Source organism: Candoia aspera, chromosome 4 (assembly GCF_035149785.1).
Source record: "Candoia aspera isolate rCanAsp1 chromosome 4, rCanAsp1.hap2, whole genome shotgun sequence".
NCBI lineage: Eukaryota > Metazoa > Chordata > Lepidosauria > Squamata > Boidae > Candoia > Candoia aspera.
In genome coordinates, this window is record NC_086156.1 from 93,461,916 (window position 1) to 93,484,492 (window position 22,577).

The 22,577-nt window shown below is 38.8% G+C and overlaps 1 protein-coding gene and 1 long non-coding RNA gene across 3 annotated transcripts in view; both read left to right on the forward strand.

Moving 5' to 3' along the window:
• LOC134495537 (V-set domain containing T-cell activation inhibitor 1-like) overlaps positions 1 to 22,577 on the forward strand; it is a 142,664-nt gene that overhangs the window by 7,100 nt on the left and 112,987 nt on the right. The window contains exons 4-5 of one of the 2 annotated variants that reach the window (XR_010067822.1): positions 15,277 to 15,387; positions 17,215 to 17,262. Coding sequence is in view for 1 of the 2 variants with exons in the window: in XM_063301049.1 (XP_063157119.1) it covers positions 15,277 to 15,387 (111 nt within the window). In the remaining variant the exon portion in view is untranslated. Of the gene's footprint in view, positions 1 to 15,276; positions 15,388 to 17,214; positions 17,263 to 22,577 lie in introns of those variants that run through there. The other variant, XM_063301049.1, reaches the window with a different exon arrangement.
• LOC134495543 (uncharacterized) lies at positions 1,484 to 9,081 on the forward strand. The gene is made up of 7 exons (XR_010067826.1): positions 1,484 to 1,505; positions 2,008 to 2,028; positions 3,739 to 3,759; positions 4,262 to 4,282; positions 7,087 to 7,107; positions 8,490 to 8,510; positions 9,061 to 9,081. It is a non-coding gene; the product is annotated as an uncharacterized LOC134495543 (long non-coding RNA).

The following is a 22,577-nucleotide window of genomic DNA, read 5'->3' on the forward strand; positions in this document are numbered from 1 at the left end:
TTCTTTGAAATAGGATGTGTGGAGCAAAGCAGTGCTACTAGGCAACAGATCCAGAGAACCTATCACTGATTCTCACACAGAGGACCTCATCCAAGTTGCTCCTACACCTCATCAGATTTCCATTTCTCGTATTGGTTCTCCAATTCAAAATATTTTCCCTACACTGTTTATATCACATATCTCCTTGTTTTTCACTTTGTTTTCATTTATAGTTTGTGTGTATCATTTTTCTAATACTATTTATTTATTCATTTGATTTATATGACTGCCCAACTTGCAAATGCAACTCTGGGCAGCTAACCTCAGGTTTAAAAAAGCTGCCTGGAGTCCCTTCTCCTGGGGGGAGATGGGCCATGGCAAAATTTGATCAATAAATCAAATAAATAAATGAAAAATCAATATCACCACTATATCATCTACCTCTATCTCTATCAGCTCCTAATCCTAACAGACATGCCTGGCCCAATGCCCTGTGGAAGAGCCAGGTTTTATCCCCCTAATGAAAACAAGGTGGGGGGCCATCTAAATCACAGGGAGCATACTGTTCCACAGGATAGGAGCTACAACCGGGGAGGCATGCCTCAAGGGTCCCATCAGCTGACTGTTTCATAAGTGGGATCCATAGCATGCCTACCTGTCAGTTTTTGTGCAGCAGACAAAAACAATTGGAGTTCCTAACAGTGGTCCCAAAAATGTTCCTCTGGACGAGTTCACTTTCAGCACTTGAGCAATGCCACCAGCTAGCTATCTGCAGATGTAGTAGAATGGAAAAAATTACTACATGTTGTCTCTCCTACTGCCCCTAGGCAATCCTTAATAAAAGCTCTTACCCATGTGTGATCAGATTTACTCTTTGTTTTCCTCCAATAACACTCTAGGTGTCTCTTCTGCAATCTCATCTCTAATGACTTTCATCTCCTGCTCATTCCAAGCAGTGACAAAGTCTCAGTGGATCTGTCAGCCCCACGAGATTGGTCAGACCAGGAAATCTACTCCATGAGAAGGCTAAAACTATTTTTATTGAGATTGGCTATTAAAACAGAATCTTGCAGTTCTGATTGTGCTGTACCTCCCCCTCCTCCCCCTTTTAGTTAAACGTACTAGAGAGGCATCTCTCTGAACTGCTTCCAAATGCTATCTCACTGTTTTGGACTTTAAAAATGCTTCTGCCCTTTTGCCTAGGCAACAGCTCCTGCATGCCTCATGGTCAAGGCCACCTTCCTTACTCTCTACAGAGAGCTCGCTCTGAAATCCAACAGGGACCATTGGGATTGTTGGAGGGACCAGTTGAATAGATCCTAACTCCCTGTGGTGGGGAATGGTTGCAGAGAAGACCAAGGGTATCAAAGAGTGATCTGATCATCACAAGGGTAACATCCCCCACCTTCAACCCCAAATATTACTTCCAGACAGTATCCAAGATAAATACTCGCTCTGATCTAGAAATTCGTTGATGTGAAATCTCTCTCTTCTTTTTTTCCTAGCGGAACTAAAATCTGAAAATGGTAAGTCCTCTAAAATGTGTTAGCAATGATATATCCTTCAATAGTTTACGCTGAGATGGTTTCTTTCTCTTTTCATTTTAACATCACTATCTGGATAATCTGGCAATACCTACATGCTCACGGTTTTCTCAGATTATAAACTGTTTATAACTGAGACTGTAGCAAGATACTGTTTAGCGGCCATGGAAATCAATTGGTGAAAAGTCTCCCACAGTTCTGGCATACCTTTATTTCAACTCTTACCATTGCCTTCATGGTTCTACTGTTACTTAATAGCAAGACTTAGACTATTCCTTATCTCATTTCATTAACAGATATGACTTTGAGATCCTGTCTGGTTCACTCAAAATCAAACACTTATCCTTTGCCAGTAATGCCTCTTATATGAGAAATGAAAACAGTAGAAGTAATTGATATTCAGGGCGTTATTCTTATACTGTTTGTGATGGAATTATTCAAGATTAGTCCCTTCAAATGAGAACCAATATATCTTTCTTTTCAGATCAATTAAGGACTGAAAATGGTAAGTCCCATAAGAGCTTTCGGCATCTTCAAGTTGGGTAGATTCCATAAACTGAACTGTTGCTCCAGGGGGATTTCTTGGTACATCTCAGCAATCGTTTCCATTGTGCTGGGTGACACTTTAGGAATAGCAAACGATGGAACAATTATGTCAGGAAATCTGGAGACAGAATTACTTGGGCCTGGTTTGTCTGATTGAGAAGAAACACATGCTCCTTGTTCCATATTTCTTTGAAATAGGACATGTGGAGAAAAGCAGTGCTACTAGGCAACAGACCCAGAGAACCTATCACTGATTCTCACACAGAGGACCTCATCCAAGTTGCTCCTACACCTCATCAGATTTCCATTTCTCGTATTGGTTCTCCAATTCAAAATATTTTCCCTACACTGTTTATATCACATATCTCCTTGTTTTTCACTTTGTTTTCATTTATAGTTTGTGTGTATCATTTTTCTAATACTATTTATTTATTCATTTGATTTATATGACTGCCCAACTTGCAAATGCAACTCTGGGCAGCTAACCTCAGGTTTAAAAAAGCTGCCTGGAATCCCTTCTCCTGGGGGGAGATGGGCCATGGCAAAATTTGATCAATAAATCAAATAAATAAATGAAAAATCAATATCACCACTATATCATCTACCTCTATCTCTATCAGCTCCTAATCCTAACAGACATGCCTGGCCCAATGCCCTGTGGAAGAGCCAGGTTTATCCCCCTAATGAAAACAAGGTGGGGGGCCATCTAAATCACAGGGAGCATACTGTTCCACAGGATAGGAGCTACAACCGGGAAGGCATGCCTCAAGGGTCCCATCAGCTGACTGTTTCATAAGTGGGATCCATAGCATGCCTACCTGTCAGTTTTTGTGCAGCAGACAAAAACAATTGGAGTTCCTAACAGTGGTCCCAAAAATGTTCCTCTGGACGAGTTCACTTTCAGCACTTGAGCAATGCCACCAGCTAGCTATCTGCAGATGTAGTAGAATGGAAAAAATTACTACATGTTGTCTCTCCTACTGCCCCTAGGCAATCCTTAATAAAAGCTCTTACCCATGTGTGATCAGATTTACTCTTTGTTTTCCTCCAATAACACTCTAGGTGTCTCTTCTGCAATCTCATCTCTAATGACTTTCATCTCCTGCTCATTCCAAGCAGTGACAAAGTCTCAGTGGATCTGTCAGCCCCACGAGATTGGTCAGACCAGGAAATCTACTCCATGAGAAGGCTAAAACCATTTTTATTGAGATTGGCTATTAAAACAGAATCTTGCAGTTCTGATTGTGCTGTACCTCCCCCTCCTCCCCCTTTTAGTTAAACGTACTAGAGTTCAGATCTCTCTGAACTGCTTCCAAATGCTATCTCACTGTTTTGGACTTTAAAAATGCTTCTGCCCTTTTGCCTAGGCAACAGCTCCTGCATGCCTCATGGTCAAGGCCACCTTCCTTACTCTCTACAGAGAGCTCGCTCTGAAATCCAACAGGGACCATTGGGATTGTTGGAGGGACCAGTTGAATAGATCCTAACTCCCTGTGGTGGGGAATGGTTGCAGAGAAGACCAAGGGTATCAAAGAGTGATCTGATCATCACAAGGGTAACATCCCCCACCTTCAACCCCAAATATTACTTCCAGACAGTATCCAAGATAAATACTCGCTCTGATCTAGAAATTCGTTGATGTGAAATCTCTCTCTTCTTTTTTTCCTAGCGGAACTAAAATCTGAAAATGGTAAGTCCTCTAAAATGTGTTAGCAATGATATATCCTTCAATAGTTTATGCTGAGATGGTTTCTTTCTCTTTTCATTTTAACATCACTATCTGGATAATCTGGCAATACCTACATGCTCACGGTTTTCTCAGATTATAAACTGTTTATAACTGAGACTGTAGCAAGATACTGTTTAGCGGCCGTGGAAATCAATTGGTGAAAAGTCTCCCACAGTTCTGGCATACCTTTATTTCAACTCTTACCATTGCCTTCATGGTTCTACTGTTACTTAATAGCAAGACTTAGACTATTCCTTATCTCATTTCATTAACAGATATGACTTTGAGATCCTGTCTGGTTCACTCAAAATCAAACACTTATCCTTTGCCAGTAATGCCTCTTATATGAGAAATGAAAACAGTAGAAGTAATTGATATTCAGGGCGTTATTCTTATACTGTTTGTGATGGAATTATTCAAGATTAGTCCCTTCAAATGAGAACCAATATATCTTTCTTTTCAGATCAATTAAGGACTGAAAATGGTAAGTCCCATAAGAGCTTTCGGCATCTTCAAGTTGGGTAGATTCCATAAACTGAACTGTTGCTCCAGGGGGATTTCTTGGTACATCTCAGCAATCGTTTCCATTGTGCTGGGTGACACTTTAGGAATAGCAAACGATGGAACAATTATGTCAGGAAATCTGGAGACAGAATTACTTGGGCCTGGTTTGTCTGATTGAGAAGAAACACATGCTCCTTGTTCCATATTTCTTTGAAATAGGACGTGTGGAGAAAAGCAGTGCTACTAGGCAACAGACCCAGAGAACCTATCACTGATTCTCACACAGAGGACCTCATCCAAGTTGCTCCTACACCTCATCAGATTTCCATTTCTCGTATTGGTTCTCCAATTCAAAATATTTTCCCTACACTGTTTATATCACATATCTCCTTGTTTTTCACTTTGTTTTCATTTATAGTTTGTGTGTATCATTTTTCTAATACTATTTATTTATTCATTTGATTTATATGACTGCCCAACTTGCAAATGCAACTCTGGGCAGCTAACCTCAGGTTTAAAAAAGCTGCCTGGAATCCCTTCTCCTGGGGGGAGATGGGCCATGGCAAAATTTGATCAATAAATCAAATAAATAAATGAAAAATCAATATCACCACTATATCATCTACCTCTATCTCTATCAGCTCCTAATCCTAACAGACATGCCTGGCCCAATGCCCTGTGGAAGAGCCAGGTTTTATCCCCCTAATGAAAACAAGGTGGGGGGCCATCTAAATCACAGGGAGCATACTGTTCCACGGGATAGGAGCTACAACCGGGGAGGCATGCCTCAAGGGTCCCATCAGCTGACTGTTTCATAAGTGGGATCCATAGCATGCCTACCTGTCAGTTTTTGTGCAGCAGACAAAAACAATTGGAGTTCCTAACAGTGGTCCCAAAAATGTTCCTCTGGACGAGTTCACTTTCAGCACTTGAGCAATGCCACCAGCTAGCTATCTGCAGATGTAGTAGAATGGAAAAAATTACTACATGTTGTCTCTCCTACTGCCCCTAGGCAATCCTTAATAAAAGCTCTTACCCATGTGTGATCAGATTTACTCTTTGTTTTCCTCCAATAACACTCTAGGTGTCTCTTCTGCAATCTCATCTCTAATGACTTTCATCTCCTGCTCATTCCAAGCAGTGACAAAGTCTCAGTGGATCTGTCAGCCCCACGAGATTGGTCAGACCAGGAAATCTACTCCATGAGAAGGCTAAAACTATTTTTATTGAGATTGGCTATTAAAACAGAATCTTGCAGTTCTGATTGTGCTGTACCTCCCCCTCCTCCCCCTTTTAGTTAAACGTACTAGAGAGGCATCTCTCTGAACTGCTTCCAAATGCTATCTCACTGTTTTGGACTTTAAAAATGCTTCTGCCCTTTTGCCTAGGCAACAGCTCCTGCATGCCTCATGGTCAAGGCCACCTTCCTTACTCTCTACAGAGAGCTCGCTCTGAAATCCAACAGGGACCATTGGGATTGTTGGAGGGACCAGTTGAATAGATCCTAACTCCCTGTGGTGGGGAATGGTTGCAGAGAAGACCAAGGGTATCAAAGAGTGATCTGATCATCACAAGGGTAACATCCCCCACCTTCAACCCCAAATATTACTTCCAGACAGTATCCAAGATAAATACTCGCTCTGATCTAGAAATTCGTTGATGTGAAATCTCTCTCTTCTTTTTTTCCTAGCGGAACTAAAATCTGAAAATGGTAAGTCCTCTAAAATGTGTTAGCAATGATATATCCTTCAATAGTTTATGCTGAGATGGTTTCTTTCTCTTTTCATTTTAACATCACTATCTGGATAATCTGGCAATACCTACATGCTCACGGTTTTCTCAGATTATAAACTGTTTATAACTGAGACTGTAGCAAGATACTGTTTAGCGGCCATGGAAATCAATTGGTGAAAAGTCCCCCACAGTTCTGGCATACCTTTATTTCAACTCTTACCATTGCCTTCATGGTTCTACTTTTACTTAATAGCAAGACTTAGACTATTCCTTATCTCATTTCATTAACAGATATGACTTTGAGATCCTGTCTGGTTCACTCAAAATCAAACACTTATCGTTTGCCAGTAATGCCTCTTAGATGAGAAATGAAAACAGTAGAAGTAATTGATATTCAGGGCGTTATTCTTATACTGTTTGTGATGGAATTATTCAAGATTAGTCCCTTCATATGAAAACCAATGTATCTTTCTTTTCAGATCAATCAAGGACTGAAAATGGTAAGTCCCATAAGAGCTTTCGCCATCTTCAAGTTGGGTTGGTTCCGTAAACTGAACTGTTGCTCCAGGGAGATTTCTTGGTACATCTCAGCAATCGTTTCCATTGTGCTGGGTGACACTTTAGGAATAGGAAAGGATGGAACAATTATGTCAGGAATTCCGGAGACAGAATTACTTGGGCCTGGTTTGTCTGATTGAGAAGAAACACATGCTGCTTGTTCCATAGTTCTTTGAAATAGGATGTGTGGAGCAGAGCAGTGCTCCTAGGCAACAGATCCAGAGAACCTATCACTGATTCTCACACAGAGGACCTCATCCAAGTTGCTCCTACACCTCATCAGATTTCCATTTTTCGTATTGGTTCTCCAATTCAGAATATTTTCCCCACACTTTTTATATCACACATGTTCTTCTTTTTCCACTTTGTGTTGTTTTTAGTTTGTGTTTACCATTTTTCTAACGCATACTACTTCCAGACAGTATGCAAGATAAATACTCACTCTGATCTAGACATTTGTTGATGTGAAATCTCTCTCTTCTTTTTTCCTAGAGCAACTAACATTTGAAAAGGGTAAGTCTTCTAAAATGTGTTAGCAATGGTATATCCTTCAAGAGTTTATGCTGAGATGGTTTCTTTCTCTTTTCATTTTAACATCAATATCTGGATCATCTGGCAATACCTACATGCTCATGGATTTCTCAGATGATAAAATGTTTATAACTCAGGCTGTAACAAAATACAGTAATGCAGATAGGGAAATTAGGTATCAATTGGTTGAAGGTCTCGCACAGTTGTGGCATGCCTTTATTTCAACCAGTACCGTTACCTGCATGGTTCTGTAGTTCATTCGTTTAGTCACTTCCGACTCTTTATGACTTCGTGGACCAGCCCACAACAGAGCTTTTTCTTTCAAAATAAACGCAAGCAGTAATACACAAAAAAACATACCGCTGTTCATGAATGTACATCTAACTCCCTGTGCTGCGGAACGAAACTTGATAGGCATTTATTTATCCCTGCTACCAAGTCCTTTATCTGACCTCCACTTTCGAAAGGCATTCTACTTACTTATTTACGAATTGTGGCTTATTTCTGAATTGAGGAGTCCTTGGTGCTCTCTCAGCTTGGTGGTTTGCTTGCAGACATTTCATTACCCAACTAGGTAACCTCATCAGTGCTGAATTGGATGAAGTCATCTGAAATAATGCTCGATAATTATTCCAAAAGTATGAACTACTAGTGGCAGACCCAGTTTCAGTTTTATGCTCAGTCGTGGAAACTCACTGCATGGCCTTGAGCCAGCCATTCCCTATTTGTCCAGTCTACCTCACAGGGGTCTTGTTGTGGAGATAAAATGAAGGAGATCTCTAGATAATCTGCATGGAGATCTTAAAAAACAACAAGAAATAAATATTGGATAAAATCTAATGAAACTTTTAAAAGTTGAATTATACTTGGCAGAAAAGGAGTTCAGAGAGTATATCTGCACTACTGTTTGATCCAATCTGATTGAAGATGGAACATCCCGCTGCCTTACATCCAGTGTTGGAGAAAAAAAAAAAAAACTTAACTACTCGGGGATTACAGAGGAGGCAAATAAATTCTCCCACAGATTTCAGTAAACGCAAATTTGCATGGTGCATCAATCCTCCAGCCTATAGAAAGCCCATATTCAGTCCCTCACAGCTGTTTGAAACCCAAAGGAATATGTGCTAAGCTCTTTCAGTGGAGTGATTAAATCAAACCTCTTCTAAGTTGAAACAATGCTTTACCTTTGCACAGGGTTATTATTCAAATGTAAATGATTAGTTTTTTGTCTTCCTGATTCTCCTGTTGTTGTTTATTCATTTAGTCATGTCATTGATATTAAGGGCCTTATTTCTATACTGTTTGTGATGGAATTATTCAAAATTAGTCCCTTCATATGAAAACCAATGTATCTTTCTTTTCAGATCAATCAAGGACTGAAAATGGTAAGTCCCATAAGAGCTTTCGGCATCTTTAAGTTGGGTTGGTTCCATAAACTGAACTGTTGCTCCAGGGGGATTTCTTGGTACATCTCAGCAATCATTTCCATTGTGCTGGGTGACACTTTAGGAATAGCAAAGGATGGAACAATTATGTCAGGAATTCCGTACACAGAATTACTTGGGCCTGGTTTGTCTGGTTGAGAAGAAACACATGCTGCTTGTTCCATAGTTCTTTGAAATAGGACGTGTGGAGCAAAGCAGTGCTCCTAGGCAACAGATCCAGAGAACCTATCACTGATTCTCACAGAGAGGACCTCATGCAAGTTGCTCCGACACCTCATCAGATTTCCATTTTTCGTATTGGTTCTCCAATTCAGAATATTTTCCCCACACTTTTTATATCACACATGTTCTTCTTTTTCCACTTTGTGTTGTTTTTAGTTTGTGTTTACCATTTTTCTAACGCATACTACTTCCAGACAGTATGCAAGATAAATACTCACTCTGATCTAGACATTTGTTGATGTGAAATCTCTCCCTTCTTTTTTCCTAGAGCAACTAACATTTGAAAAGGGTAAGTCTTCTAAAATGTGTTAGCAATGGTATATCCTTCAAGAGTTTATGCTGAGATGGTTTCTTTCTCTTTTCATTTTAACATCACTATCTGGATAGTCTGGCAATACTGCTGCCTTACATCCAGTTTTGGAAAAAAGAAATTTAACTCCTCGGCGGTTTCAGAGGGGGAAAATAAATGCTCCGACAGATTTCAGTAAATGCAAATGTGCATGGTGCATCAGTCCTGCAGCCTACAGAAAGCCCACATTCAGCTCCTCACAGATGTATGAAACCCAAAGAAATAGATCATTGCCCATCTTCGGTTTCCTCTTTCTCTCATTCTGCAGTCATATGCAGGCTTCCCTGAAAGTAACGTCCATTGAATTTAGGGAGTCTTTCTTCACAAGACTGGGGATATGAGTGTCCTGTAGCATTAGTCACACAATATGAAGAGGAGACTGGCCCTATCAGCAGGATTCCATTGGTCACAACTGGAGCCTGTTAGTAAGAAAAAGTCATTTTCAACGACCGTTTCTTATAATCCAAAATCAAAGTTTAATCCATTCATTAATCCAAATGTTTACTCATACAAAGTACTCATGTTTCTTTTCAGATCCATTTAATGGAGAAATTGGTAAGTTCCATGAACAATTTTGGCAACCTAAGTTTGGACTGATGCCATGAGCTAAACCGTTTGGACTGATGCCATGAGCTAAACCGTGAAGGGCCACCCAAGACGGGAAGGTCATGACAGAGAGGTCAGACTAAATGCGATCCCTGGGGAAGGTAATGGCAACCCACCCCAGTATTCTTGCCGTGAAAACTGAATGGATCAGTACAACCAGAGATATGTCGGTATACCATCGGAAGATGAGACCCCCAGGTCGGAAGATGGTCAAAATGCTACTGGGAGGAACAGAGGATGAGTTCAACTAGCCCCAGACGTGATGATGCAGCTAGCTCAAAGCCGAAAGGACGGCTAGCGGCCGACGGTGCTGGTGGTGAACGGCGAATCCGATGTTCTAAGGATCAACACACCATTGGAACCTGGAATGTAAGATCTATGAGCCAGGGCAAATTGGATGTGGTTATTGGTGAGATGTCAAGATTAAAGATAGACATCCTAGGCGTCAGTGAACTGAAATGGACTGGAATGGGCCACTTCACATCAAATGACCACCAGATCTACTACTGTGGACAAGAGGACCACAGAAGAAATGGAGTAGCCTTCATAATTAATAGTAAAGTGGCTAAAGCAGTGCTTGCATACAACCCAAAAAACGACAGAATGATCTCAATTCGAATTCAGGGCAAGCCATCTAACATCACAGTGATCCAGATATACGCCCCAACCACAAATGCTGAAGAAGCTGAAGTAGAGCAGTTCTATGAGGATCTGCAGCACCTACTGGACAACACGCCTAAAAGAGATGTTATTTTCATCACGGGAGACTGGAATGCTAAGGTGGACAGTCAAATGACACCTCGAATTACAGGTAAGTATGGCCTGGGAGAACAAAATGAAGCAGGACATAGGCTGATAGAATTTTGCCAAGACAATTCGCTCTGCATAACAAACACTCTCTTCCAACAACCTAAGAGACGGCTTTATACATGGACTTCACCAGATGGACAACACCGAAATCAGATTGATTACATCCTTTGCTGCCAAAGGTGGCGGACATCTGTACAGTCGGTAAAAATAAGGCCTGGAGCTGACTGTAGTTCAGATCACGAACTTCTTCTTGCACAATTTAGGATCAGACTCAAGAGATTACGGAAGACCCACAGATCAGCTAGATATGAGCTCACTAATATTCCTAAGGAATATGCAGTGGAGGTGAGGAATCGATTTAAGGGACTGGACTTAGTAGATAGGGTCCCGGAAGAATTATGGACAGAAGTTGGCAGCATTGTTCAGGAGGCGGCAACAAAATACATCCCAAAGAAAGAGAAAACCAAGAAGGCAAAATGGCTGTCTGCTGAGACACTAGAAGTAGCCCAAGAAAGAAGGAAAGCAAAAGGCAACAGTGATAGGGGGAGATATGCCCAATTAAATGCAAAATTCCAGAGGTTAGCCAGAAGAGATAAGGAATTATTTTTAAACAAGCAATGTGCGGAAGTGGAAGATGACAATAGAATAGGAAGGACAAGAGACCTCTTCCAGAAAATTAGAAACATTGGAGGTAAATTCCAGGCAAAAATGGGTATGATCAAAAACAAAGATGGCAAGGACCTAACAGAAGAAGAAGAGATCAAGAAAAGATGGCAAGAATATACAGAAGACCTGTATAGGAAGGATAACAATATCGGGGATAGCTTTGACGGTGTGGTCAGTGAGCTAGAGCCAGACATCCTGAAGAGTGAGGTTGAGTGGGCCTTAAGAAGCATTGCTAATAACAAGGCAGCAGGAGACGATGGCATCCCAGCTGAACTGTTCAAAATCTTGCAAGATGATGCTGTCAAGGTAATGCATGCTATATGCCAGCAAAATTGGAAAACACAAGAATGGCCATCAGATTGGAAAAAATCAACTTATATCCGCATACCAAAAAAGGGAAACACTAAAGAATGTTCAAACTATCGAACAGTGGCACTCATTTCACATGCCAGTAAGGTAATGCTCAAGATCCTGCAAGGTAGACTTCAGCAATTCATGGAGCGAGAATTGCCAGATGTACAAGCTGGCTTTAGAAAAGGCAGAGGAACTAGAGACCAAATTGCCAATATCCGCTGGATAATGGAAAAAGCCAGCGAGTTTCAGAAAAACATCTATTTCTGTTTTATTGACTATTCTAAAGCCTTTGACTTTGTGGACCATAACAAATTGTGGCAAGTTCTTAGCGGTATGGGGATACCAAGTCATCTTGTCTGCCTCCTGAAGAATCTGTATAACGACCAAGTAGCAACAGTAAGAACAGACCATGGAACAACGGACTGGTTTAAGATTGGGAAAGGAGTACAGCAGGGCTGTATACTCTCACCCTACCTATTCAACTTGTATGCAGAACACATCATGCGACAAGCTGGGCTTGAGGAATCCAAGGCTGGAGTTAAGATCGCTGGAAGAAACATTAACAATCTCAGATATGCAGATGATACCACTTTGATGGCTGAAAGCGAAGAGGAAGTGAGGAGCCTTATGATGAAGGTGAAAGAAGAAAGTGCAAAAGCTGGCTTGCAGCTAAACCTCAAAAAAACCAAGATTATGGCAACCAGCTTGATTGATAACTGGCAAATAGAGGGAGAAAATGGAGAAGCAGTGAAAGCCTTTGTATTCCTAGGTGCAAAGATTACTGCAGATGCTGACTGCAGTCAGGAAATCAGAAGACGCTTAATCCTTGGGAGAAGAGCAATGACAAATCTCGATAAAAGAGTTAAGAGCAGAGACATCACACTGACAACAAAGGCCCGCATAGTTAAAGCAATGGTGTTCCCCGTAGTAACATATGGCTGCGAGAGCTGGACCATAAGGAAGGCTGAGAGAAGGAAGATCAATGCTTTTGAACTGTGGTGTTGGAGGAAAATTCTGAGAGTGCCTTGGACTGCAAGAAGATCCAACCAGTCCATCCTCCAGGAAATAAAGCCAGACTGCTCACTTGAGGGAATGATATTAAAGGCAAAACTGAAATACTTTGGCCACATAATGAAAAGACAGGACACCCTGGAGAAGATGCTGATGCTAGGGAGAGTGGAAGGCAAAAGGAAGAGGGGCCGACCAAGGGCAAGATGGATGGATGATATTCTAGAGGTGACGGACTCATCCCTGGGGGAGCTGGGGGTGTTGACGACCGACAGGAAGCTCTGTCGTGGGCTGGTCCATGAAGTCACGAAGAGTCGGAAGCGACTAAACGAATAAACAACAACAAAGTTTGGACTGGAAACCTGGACAGGAGATTTGCTCCGATCGAATTCCTGGGTACCTCCAACCTTCACATTTGGGAGAGGGTGAAGAGGAAAACGCAGGACAATGTACTGATTAATAGGGATTTTAGGTCTCTTAGCATTTACTTTTAGTTGAGATTCTTTCACTGCTGTGAAGGTGCATAGCATGTAGAGGTTTTGGCGGAATAACCTACAGCTCCAAAACCAGTCATGCCTTTTATAGGGAAAATGAAAAATGTTGATGTAATTGATATTAAGGGCTTTATTTCTATACTGTTTGTGATGGAATTATTCAAAAGTAGTCCCTTCATATGAAAACCAATGTATCTTTCTTTTCAGATCAATCAAGGACTGAAAATGGTAAGTCCCATAAGAGCTTTCGGCATCTTCAAGTTGGGTAGATTCCATAAACTGAACTGTTGCTCCAGTGGGATTTCTTGGTACATCTCAGGAATCGTTTCCATTGTGCTGGGTGACACTTTAGGACTAGGAAACGATGGAACAATTATGTCAGGAATTCCGGAGACAGAATTACTTGGGCCTGGTTTGTCTCATTTGAGAAGAAACACATGCTGCTTGTTCAATATTTCTTTGAAATAGGATGTGTGGAGCAAAGCAGTGCTCCTAGGCAACAGATCCAGAGAACCTATCTCTGATTCTCACACAGAAGACCTCAGCCAAGTTGCTCCTACACTTCATCAGATTTTCATTTCTCATATTGGTTCTCCAATTCAAAAGATTTACCCCACATTGTTTATATCACATATCTCCTTGTTTTTCACTTTGTTTTTGTTTATAGTTTGTGTTTATTATTTTTCTAACACATATTACTTCCAGACAGTATCCAAGATAAATACTTGCTCTGATCTAGAAATTTGTTGATGTGAAATCTCTCTTCTTTTTTTCCTAGAGGAACTAAAATGTGAAAAGGGTAAGTCCTCTAAAATGTGGAGAATTGGAGATAAAATGGAGAATTTTGAAAGGCTATGAATGCCCAAACTGTATTTGGGAGGCACAATTATTCCCCCAACTCTCCCATTCTAGCATTATTCCCTTCAGCTCCACTAAATATGCATAGCCATTAGAATTTTTTAAGACATCCTGTTTGAAATTGTGGATAGTTTTCAAAACCCAATGTCTCCTAATATGTGGAAACAATCCATTATTACAGATTGTGTTCTAAAGAAAAATATGTTTCCAAAATATGAAGGAAAACACAAACATTTCTTAATTATTCAGCAAACAAAATACGTCAAGGAAAGGTAGCTTTTTGAAATTCAGCATCTTACACTTACTTTTTGAAGAAATAGCCCAGATTTTGGGAAACCATAAGGATACAGTTCCACCCTGGAAGGATTTCCTTAGAACTCTCTGCCTGAATTATGGATACTATATTGTACAAAAATTAATATGCATACGTTATTTGATATATTGTGTGACAGAAAAAAAACTCTCCTTAAAGGAGCTTTTACCATCATCAAACTACATGATATCTTAACTAAGTTATCTGTAAATGAAACAGAATTAGGATAGTTAGAAATACAGAATCAGATCTGGAATGGAGTATTTAGGCCATGAAATTCAATCTCCAAATAAGGAAAAGAATGAAAATTAAAACATGCCAGATGGATGGCTGTCCACTTGAAACATTCAGTAAAAGGGAAGCACATAATCTCTTAAGGGAACTGGGCTACTATTAACCTGCTCTTCCTGTTGGGAAGTTTTTCCTACCATTCAACACAAAGTTGGTCTTCTGTAACTCAGGATCCTTGTAATAAGCCCTGCACTTTGGTATGATAGAGAGAAGATCACTGGAACCTATTCTGTGACACCCCTTCAGGTACTGAAAAAGTGTTGTCATATTCTACCCCCTTTTCTCAAGGCAAAAGTGACCCCAGCTCCCCTTGGAAGGTTTAGTTTCCAGTCCCCTGATCATCCTTCTTGCCTTTTTCTGAACCTGTTCCAGATTCTCTGAATTTTTAAAAAGATTTGCTGGCATGATTTTACAGTCTGACATGAAGCTATAGCTTCATCTGATCACATAGATGCCAAGACCAAAGCTCCCTGGAACTGACCATATTTCATTACCTTTTTCTTTTATAAAATTAACATAAAACCAAAAGGTTTTGGCCCACCAGTGAGAATGTGCCTGAGTACTCTAAACATTAGTTTTGGATCAAATGGGAGAAAATACTCATCAAAACAAAACTTAATGAAACATAATAGCTGACATGCTCTTGTGATCTATGGTTGGCCATGAAGTTCATGAACAAATTCTGTAAATATTTCCCTCAGTCCTGACTTACTCTTTGTTACATCTATTTTTCAGGCAATTCATCAACACCATCATGCTTGAACTGGGCTCTTCCTTTACTTTGCATCTTAAGTGTCCTACTTCCGCTTCTAATAGCTGGATTGGTTTTTTATTGCAAAAGAAAAGGTATTGTGCAAATCCCTCATTTATAGCAACTCAGTGGTGAATTCAGGCAGGACTGTAGGTAAAACAAAGCCAGTGGAAAACAAGGCAGCCCATCAGCATGGGTGAGAAAGTTGAAGGTTTTCAGAAAACGTAAAATTGTTAAAGGCAAACAAGTAAGAGGAAAAGAGAAGGCCCTGAATGTTTTCCTTGGAAACAAAACAAAGTATTGGGGTTGCAGGATAGGAAGTGGATTGCTCTCTTTGAGGAAGGCTGAATAGAGGTGAAATGAGGTCCGAGATAGGACTAGGGTAGGGCTAATCAGATTAGTAATACTACCAGGATCATTTATAAAAGAAAACAGTGCTTCCAGATATTCAGTCGCTCCCTGTAAATTATGTCAGCAGGGTAAGATCCCCAATTCAAAGCTTGGTAACCTCCAAAGACTACATCCTCTGCCCTTTATTGTCACCCTACTCTTCATTGGGTTCCAAAGCCAATTTGGGGTCCTGTTCTTTGGAGTGGTGAAAGGGAAGTTTCCACCACTATTGTGGTTAGACGCATCACAATTATAAACCCAAAGAAAAAGGAGTCAATGGTATGGCAAACTCAATCCCTGGATTTTTACAGTAGTGGCAGAAGAAGAGTTTGATACTCTTTGACTTTGATTCAAGAATAGAATGCCTGGTTTTCAAATACTGAATATCCTGTCATCCTGTCCTCTACTTTACTCCTCTGCCAATACAGGCTTTGAAATAGTACATCCCATTCATACATCCAGGGACCTGCAGTTGCCGTATTTTGTCCAGGTACTCATTATCACAAAATCACACCTTGATGCCACTCCACTCCATCGCATAAAGAGATGAAATGTCCTGGAATAAAAGCAGGGAAAAGGTGGCAAAAAAACTGTTTTCCCCCTTTTTTCCCTCTAGGCTTTTGCTGTTCTTGTTTTTGTAGTTGCCTTTCTCCCCATTACAAAACATTTGCTAATACAAAAAATTCTTAACATGAAAAAAATAACTTCTGTTTGAAAATGCTTATTTTCAAATAATAAGCTTAAATGGCAAATTGCAAATACTGTACTGAGTATAGGCAAAATTTCAATTATCATCAGTCCTTGGAACTGCTAGAATAATAAAATAATACACAACCACACAAATTAAATTAGAAACTGCTACCAGTGACAATTATTCAAAGTCAGAACGATCAGACTGGCCAGACATTGTTTCACATGGCAATGTGCATTATGAGCCTTGGTTTTCTTCCCTTTTTCTCAGTATTGTTTGAAATTCAGTACTTTGAATATATGTTCAATTCACTGGAGAACAAAATTCAGAATCCATAGTTAATTGGTTTTCCTCTAATTCTGAGGTCTTCTAATCTCAGTGTTAGTTTTTTGTCTTCCTGATCCTCCTAAACAGATGAAAAAGAAGAAAAAAGCTGTTTGTTAGGGTTCAGCAAATTGGAGCATGATTAGGAAGTATTGTAACTAAAGTATTTTGTGCAATGTATTTTAAAAACACTATTAAAATGAATACAAAAGTATTGAAGTAAACAAAAGTTTTAAAGTAAGGGTAATGACTACACTTTAATTCTTGTTTAAATAGCTATTGTTTTTAATGTTATATGCCAAACATCCTTTTGTTAGCAAACCCAGTTACATGTGATGAATATATATTTCTGGTAAGTGTTAAAAGTACTACTAATATAACCATCTTGCACCATCACAGTTCTGTTTTTCCAAAACAAAAAATAAAATCACAACCCAAACCAAAACTAATTCTTCAAAATGTCTAGACATTCTGCATCTCTATCAGAACATACTGAATGTTGTGTTTTTCCTCTCAGAAAAACAGATGAAGGCCCTAATAAGACATTCAGAAAGTCTGCTTAAAGGTAAGTTCCTGCTACAATTAAGGAAACGAAAGAATTATTTTAGACAATTATTATTGTCCTTTCTGATTTATGTTTGACAGATCATCAGAGTCAAATGAGTGAAGATGTCTGCATTAGATGTGGCTTTTTCTTTCAAAATAAACCCAAGCCATAATACACAAAAAAACATACCGCTGTTCATGAATGTACATCTAACCCCCTGTCCTGAGGAATGAAACTTGATAGGCGTTTGTTTATCCCTGCTACCAAATACTTTATCTGACATACACTTTCTACAGGCATGCTACTTACTTACTTATGTACGAATAATGGCTTATTTCTGAATTGAGGAGTCCTTGGTGCTCTCTGCACTTGGCTGTTTGCTTGCAGACATTTCATTACCCAAATAGGTAACATCATCAGTGCTGAATTGGACGAAATCATCTGAAATACTGCTCTATAATTATTCAAAAAGTATGAACTACTAGTGGCAGACCCAGTTTCAGTTTTATCCTCAGTCGTGGAAACTCACTGCATGGCCTTGAGCCAGCCATTCTCTATTGGTCCAGTCTACCTCACAGGGATCTTGTTGTGGAGATAAAATGAAGGAGATCTCTATATAATCTGCTTGGAGATCTTAAAGAAAAAAACAAATACATCTTGGATAAAATCTAATGATTTTTTTAAAAGTTGAATTATACTTGGCAGAAAAGGAGTCCAGAGAGTATATCTGTACTACTGTTTGATCCAATCTGATTGAAGATGGAACATCCCACTGCCTTAGCTCCAGTTTTGGAAAAAAAAAATCTAACTACTGTGGGATTACAGAGGAGGAAAAAAAATTCTCCACAGATTTCAGTAAATGCAAATTTGCATGGTGCATCAGTCCTGCAGCCTACAGAAAGCCCACATTCAGCTCCTCACAGCTGTATGAAACCCAAAGTAATACATCATTGCCCATCTTCGGTTTCCTCTTTCTCTAATTCTGCAGTCTTATGCAGGCTTCCCTGCAAGCAACTTCCTTTGAATTTAGGGGGTCTTTCTTCACAAGACTGGGGATAAGATTGTCCTGTAGCATTAGTCACACAATATGAAGAGGAGACAGGCCCTATCAGCAGGACTCCATTGGTCAAATCTGGAGCCTGTTAGTAAGAAAAAGTCATTTTAAACTACCAGTTCTTATAATCCAAAATCAAAGTTTAATCCATTCATTAATCCAAATGTTTATTCATACGAAGTACTCATGTTTCTTTTCAGATCCAATTAATGCAGAAAATGGTAAGTCCCATGAACAATTTTGGCAACTTAAGTTTGGACTGGAAACCTGGACAGAACATTTGCTCAGAGGGGATTCCTGGGTACCTCCAACCATCACTTCTGGGAGAGTGTGAATATGAAAACCCAGGACAATGTACTGATTAATAAGGATTTGTAGTCTCTTAGCATTTACTTTTAGTTGAGATTCTATGACTTCTGTGAAGTTCCATAGCATGTAGAGGTTCTGGAGGAATCATCTACAGCTCCTAAACCAGTAACGCCTTTTATATGGAAAATGAAAAAAGTTGATGTCATTGATATTAAGGGCCTTATTCTTATACTGTTTGTGATGGAATTATTCAAAATTAGTCCATTCATATGAAAACCAATGTATCTTTCTTTTCAGATCAATTAAGGACAGAAATTGGTAAGTCTCATAAGAGCTTTTGGCATCTTCAAGTTGGGTTGGTTCCATAAACTGAACTGTTGCTCCAGTGGGATTTCTTGGTACATCTCAGCAATCGTTTCCATTGTACTGGGTGACACTTTAGGAATAGGAAACGATGGAACAATTATGTCAGGAATTCCGGAGACAGAATTACTTGGGCCTGGTTTGTCTCATTTGAGAAGAAACACATGCTGCTTGTTCAATATTTCTTTGAAATAGGACGTGTGGAGCAAAGCAGTGCTACTAGGCAACAGATCCAGAGAACCTATCTCTGATTCTCACACAGAAGACCTCATCCAAGTTGCTCCTACACTTCATCAGATTTTCATTTCTCATATTGGTTCTCCAATACAAAATATTTTCCCCACACTGTTTATATCACATATCTCCTTGTTTTTCACTTTGTTTTTGTTTTTGTTTATAGTTTGTGTTTATTATTTTTCTAACACATATTACTTCCAGACAGTATCCAAGATAAATACTTGCTCTGATCTAGAAATTTGTTGATGTGAAATCTCTCTCTTCTTTTTTTCCTAGAGGAACTAAAATTTGAAATGGGTAAGTCCTCTAAAATATCCTTTGGTTACTAATGGTATATCCTTTGATACTTTATGTTGAGATGGTTTCTTTCTCTTTTCCTTTTAACATCAGTGTCTGGGCAATCTGACAATACCTACATAGTCATTGTTTTCTCAGATTATAAACTGTTTATAACTGAGACTGTAGCAAGATACTGTTTAGCAGCCATGGAAATTACGTATCAATTGGTGAAAAGTCTCCCACAGTTGCGGCATACCTTTATTTCAGCTATTACCGTTGCCTGCATGGTTCTACTCTTACTGAATAGCAAGACTTAGACTATTCTTCATCAAATTTCATAAATACATATGACTTTGAGATTTTGTCTGGTTAACTCAAAATCAAACACCTATGAAATAAAATCCTATTGTATCTGATGCTGTAAGACATAAGCCCATGACATTATTACTTTCAATCAACTCATTTCTGAGGATGCCTTGCTTTAAATGTTTGCAGGATTTTTTTTAAAAATTGCTTTGATGCACCACAGAGGGCTTCTTGGCAGTTTATTCCTCTTAAACCTGTGTGTAAACTTTCTGATCCAGTTGTTCTTCCACACCTTGGAGACAAGATGATTGTATAGCCCCTTTTTTGCCTTTTTGTGTTGGTTTGGTTTGTTATGATCTGCTTTGGTTTTGTTTTGGTATTTTGTTCTATCAATTGGTTGTTTTTTCTATAGTTATGTGATTTCTGGAATAGCAAGCTTTAATGTTCTATTCTTGCAAATAATGTGCAATTAAGGTCCTATGAACTTAAAATTAACTTAATTTTAAAAAAAAGGATTCAGGTACATGGGACGTCTCAGAGAATATGTCATGTGAGAATATTCAAGAACTGGAAGATTAAATTATATGATTTGTTCCTATCATATAGTTGTCATAATTTGTGCTAATGTCAATTGTTTATATGAAGCAAATACTACGTTATTCTTTCTGGAGCTGCTTTATAAAAGTCACGAAGTATATAATAGATTCAAGATTGCCAGATTAACACAAAGTCTCTGTTTTCATGGAATGTCTTTAAAATACTTTTCAAGTATCATAGGAAGTTTCCTGTTAGGATTTCTTCTTCATCTGGAGAACATTTTTCTTTTCTTTTGCAGAACAAGCAGAGGCAGCAAAAGGTCAGACATCTGTTAGTATTTATTTGGGGGGGGGGGAGAAAATGTATGTGCTTTTATTTTGAAAATGTGCTGCACTCTTTGCTACCTTTTAAGCATCTTGTGCCTGCATTCCCTGCTGTTATCTGAATTCAGCAATGTAGTCATCCCCAACAATGAAATTTCTAGCTCCTAGATAGTCTAAGGACCCTCTATGGATCAAGGTGCTCATTTTAGCATCAATTATATCAATCAATCAATTAATCAATCTATTTTATTTCAGTCATAGACCAACATACAACTAGTAACATAACAATTACACTAAAATAAAAATACAAATAAAAAGTCATATTGATAGCATAAAATAAGGTAAAGATGAAATTATTAAGCCAAAATTACAGAGTGCAGGGACGCGGTGGCGCTGCAGGTTAAACCGCTGAGCTGTCGATCGGAAGGTCGGCGGTTCGAAACCGCGCAGCGGAGTGAGCTCCCGTTGCTCGTCCCAGCTCCTGCACACCAAGCAGTTCGAAAACATGCAAATGTGAGTAGATTAATTGGTACCGCTTCGGCGGGAAGGTAACGGCGTTCCGTGAGTCATGCTGGCCACATGACCCGGAAGTGTCCTATGGACAACGCCGGCTCCAAGGCTTTGAAACGGAGATGAGCACCGCCCCCTAGAGTCGGACACGACTGGACTTTACGTCAAGGGAAACCTTTACCTTTACCTTTACAGAGTGCAGGTATTAAAAAGCAAAAGAATCCTATAAAATTACAATTAATTTTACCATGTATAATATAAATACTGTAAATAACTAGGGCAAATAACTATAAAAGGAAATAAGTAATACTAAAATTTGTAAAACACTATGAGAATGTAAAACTATGCTAGCTTATATTATAAAATAAAATCAATTTTTATTTGGTCATAGACCAGCAATTAAATCAGAAAATTCACATCTAATTAGAATAAAAGAAAAACACTTAAAATTCTAAACAATTCTAAGAAAAATCAGAAGAGATATTGCATCGTACTGTACAAATTATAGAGCAATATTTAGCTATGGTCTATGAAGTAAAATGGGATTGGTCTGATAGAAACAGCTTGAGACAAATTATATAGATAGTAAATGGGCTAGCAATCTCATTGTATTCTTGGATATTGTAATAATTCTCCACATCGTTTTTTAAACAATGTGGTATTTATTCCAAGAAAAGTAAGTATCTTTCAAGGCATCTCAATTTCATTTCCATACTAATTACGGCTTCTTCTTCCAATACAAGGAGGAATTATGAGCCACTTAAGAGAGAGGTGGATGAAAACATGCACATTCCATGGGTGGCTATTCCCTTTTTTTCTTTTTCTTTTTTGGCCATTTTATTTATTTTAAAACATTTAAGAAACAAAATAAATGACTACATAAAAAAGATTTTGAAGAAATAAAAAATGGATGGATACTAAAAAAAAACCAAATTTACAATTGTCATAAAATTGAATATTCATTATTTCATTGATTAATGGAATATATAAAACTAGACTCACTATATCTTCTTAAGAAATAATTGGAAATCATTACAAAAGTCTAATCATTAACATTCTCATTAACTTTAATATTGATATCACCACTATTTGTCATTTTTCCTAAAATAAATGCACATGATCTTGTAAAAATAAAAAAGGTGAAAATGAAAAATAAATAATTTTTAAAAACCAATAAAAACAGCATTGAATGCTAAGTTCCTTCCCATTGTACTAACTGGTGATCACACTGTAATATTTATAAATAGTTTCATTTTTATTAGTAATTACATTTTAAGCTTAACACAAATTGAACATCTGATAAGTAATTATTGCAAACCAGCTAGTCTCATGGATGTGGCAGGTATAAATGTGACAAATAAATACATATGATAACATTTTATTGTCAAAACCCATGCAAATATACGCAAAGACTA